Source organism: Nestor notabilis, unplaced genomic scaffold (genome assembly GCF_000696875.1).
Source record: "Nestor notabilis isolate BGI_N333 unplaced genomic scaffold, ASM69687v1 scaffold22470, whole genome shotgun sequence".
Classification (NCBI taxonomy): domain Eukaryota; kingdom Metazoa; phylum Chordata; class Aves; order Psittaciformes; family Psittacidae; genus Nestor; species Nestor notabilis.
In genome coordinates, this window is record NW_009909995.1 from 7,340 (window position 1) to 8,128 (window position 789).

At 56.9% G+C, this 789-nt stretch overlaps 1 protein-coding gene across 1 annotated transcript in view; it reads right to left on the minus strand.

Moving 5' to 3' along the window:
- VSX1 (visual system homeobox 1) overlaps positions 1 to 789 on the minus strand; it is a gene marked incomplete at its 5' end in the record, with an annotated part of 3,664 nt that overhangs the window by 2,262 nt on the left and 613 nt on the right. The window contains one exon of the mRNA XM_010023859.1: positions 453 to 576. Coding sequence (XP_010022161.1) covers positions 453 to 576 — 124 coding nt within the window. The remainder of the gene's footprint in view (positions 1 to 452; positions 577 to 789) is intronic.

A 789-nucleotide genomic window follows, 5' to 3' on the forward strand; every position in this document is an offset into this window, starting at 1 on the left:
CAAGCCCCTGTGTCCAACCTGGCCTTAAACAATGCCAGGGATCAGGCCCTCAAATGCATCCCTAATGGCATCCTGGTGTCCCTCTCAGAGGGACAAGCTAGTGAGGAAGCCAATGGGACACAGCTTGGCTCCTGAGTCGCCCCCTCAGGTCCTGCTTGAGGTGAAGACAAGCTGCCAACAGCGCTTAGCAGGTGGGGACAGCTCAGTCATAGAACCATTGAATCAACCAGGTTGGAAAAGACCTTTAAGATCATCAAGTTCAACCATTCCCCTGGTTCTGCATTTCCATTTGGAGACTGCTCAGTGCCAGGGGGTGGAAGCTGAGCCCCCCCTCCCAGTGCCCTGCAGCATTTCAGTGCCACAACGTTCCCACCACTTGCACTCCCTGGCCATAGAGCAGAAGAGACAGCCCATGGACCCCATCGGGAGAGAGAATCATTGCAGCCACCTACCTGTATCCTGTCCTCTGGCAGCTCTGTCTTCACGGCCAACATCTCCCGGGCATAGACGTCAGGGTAGTGAGCTTCATTGAATGCCTTCTCCAGCTCCTCCAGCTGGTGAGCTGTGAACACCGTCCTGCCGAGGGGAGGGAGCACCTTGTGACACAGTCCAGACCCTGGCTGCAGCCCCCTCCCCGCTGGACTTTCATAGAGTCACAGACTGGTTTGGGTTGGAAGGGACCTTAAAGCTCACCCAGTTCCATTCCCCTGCCACGGGCAGGGACACCTTCCACTAGAGCAGGTTGCTCCAAGCCCCTGTGTCCAACCTGGCCTTGAACACTGCCAGGGA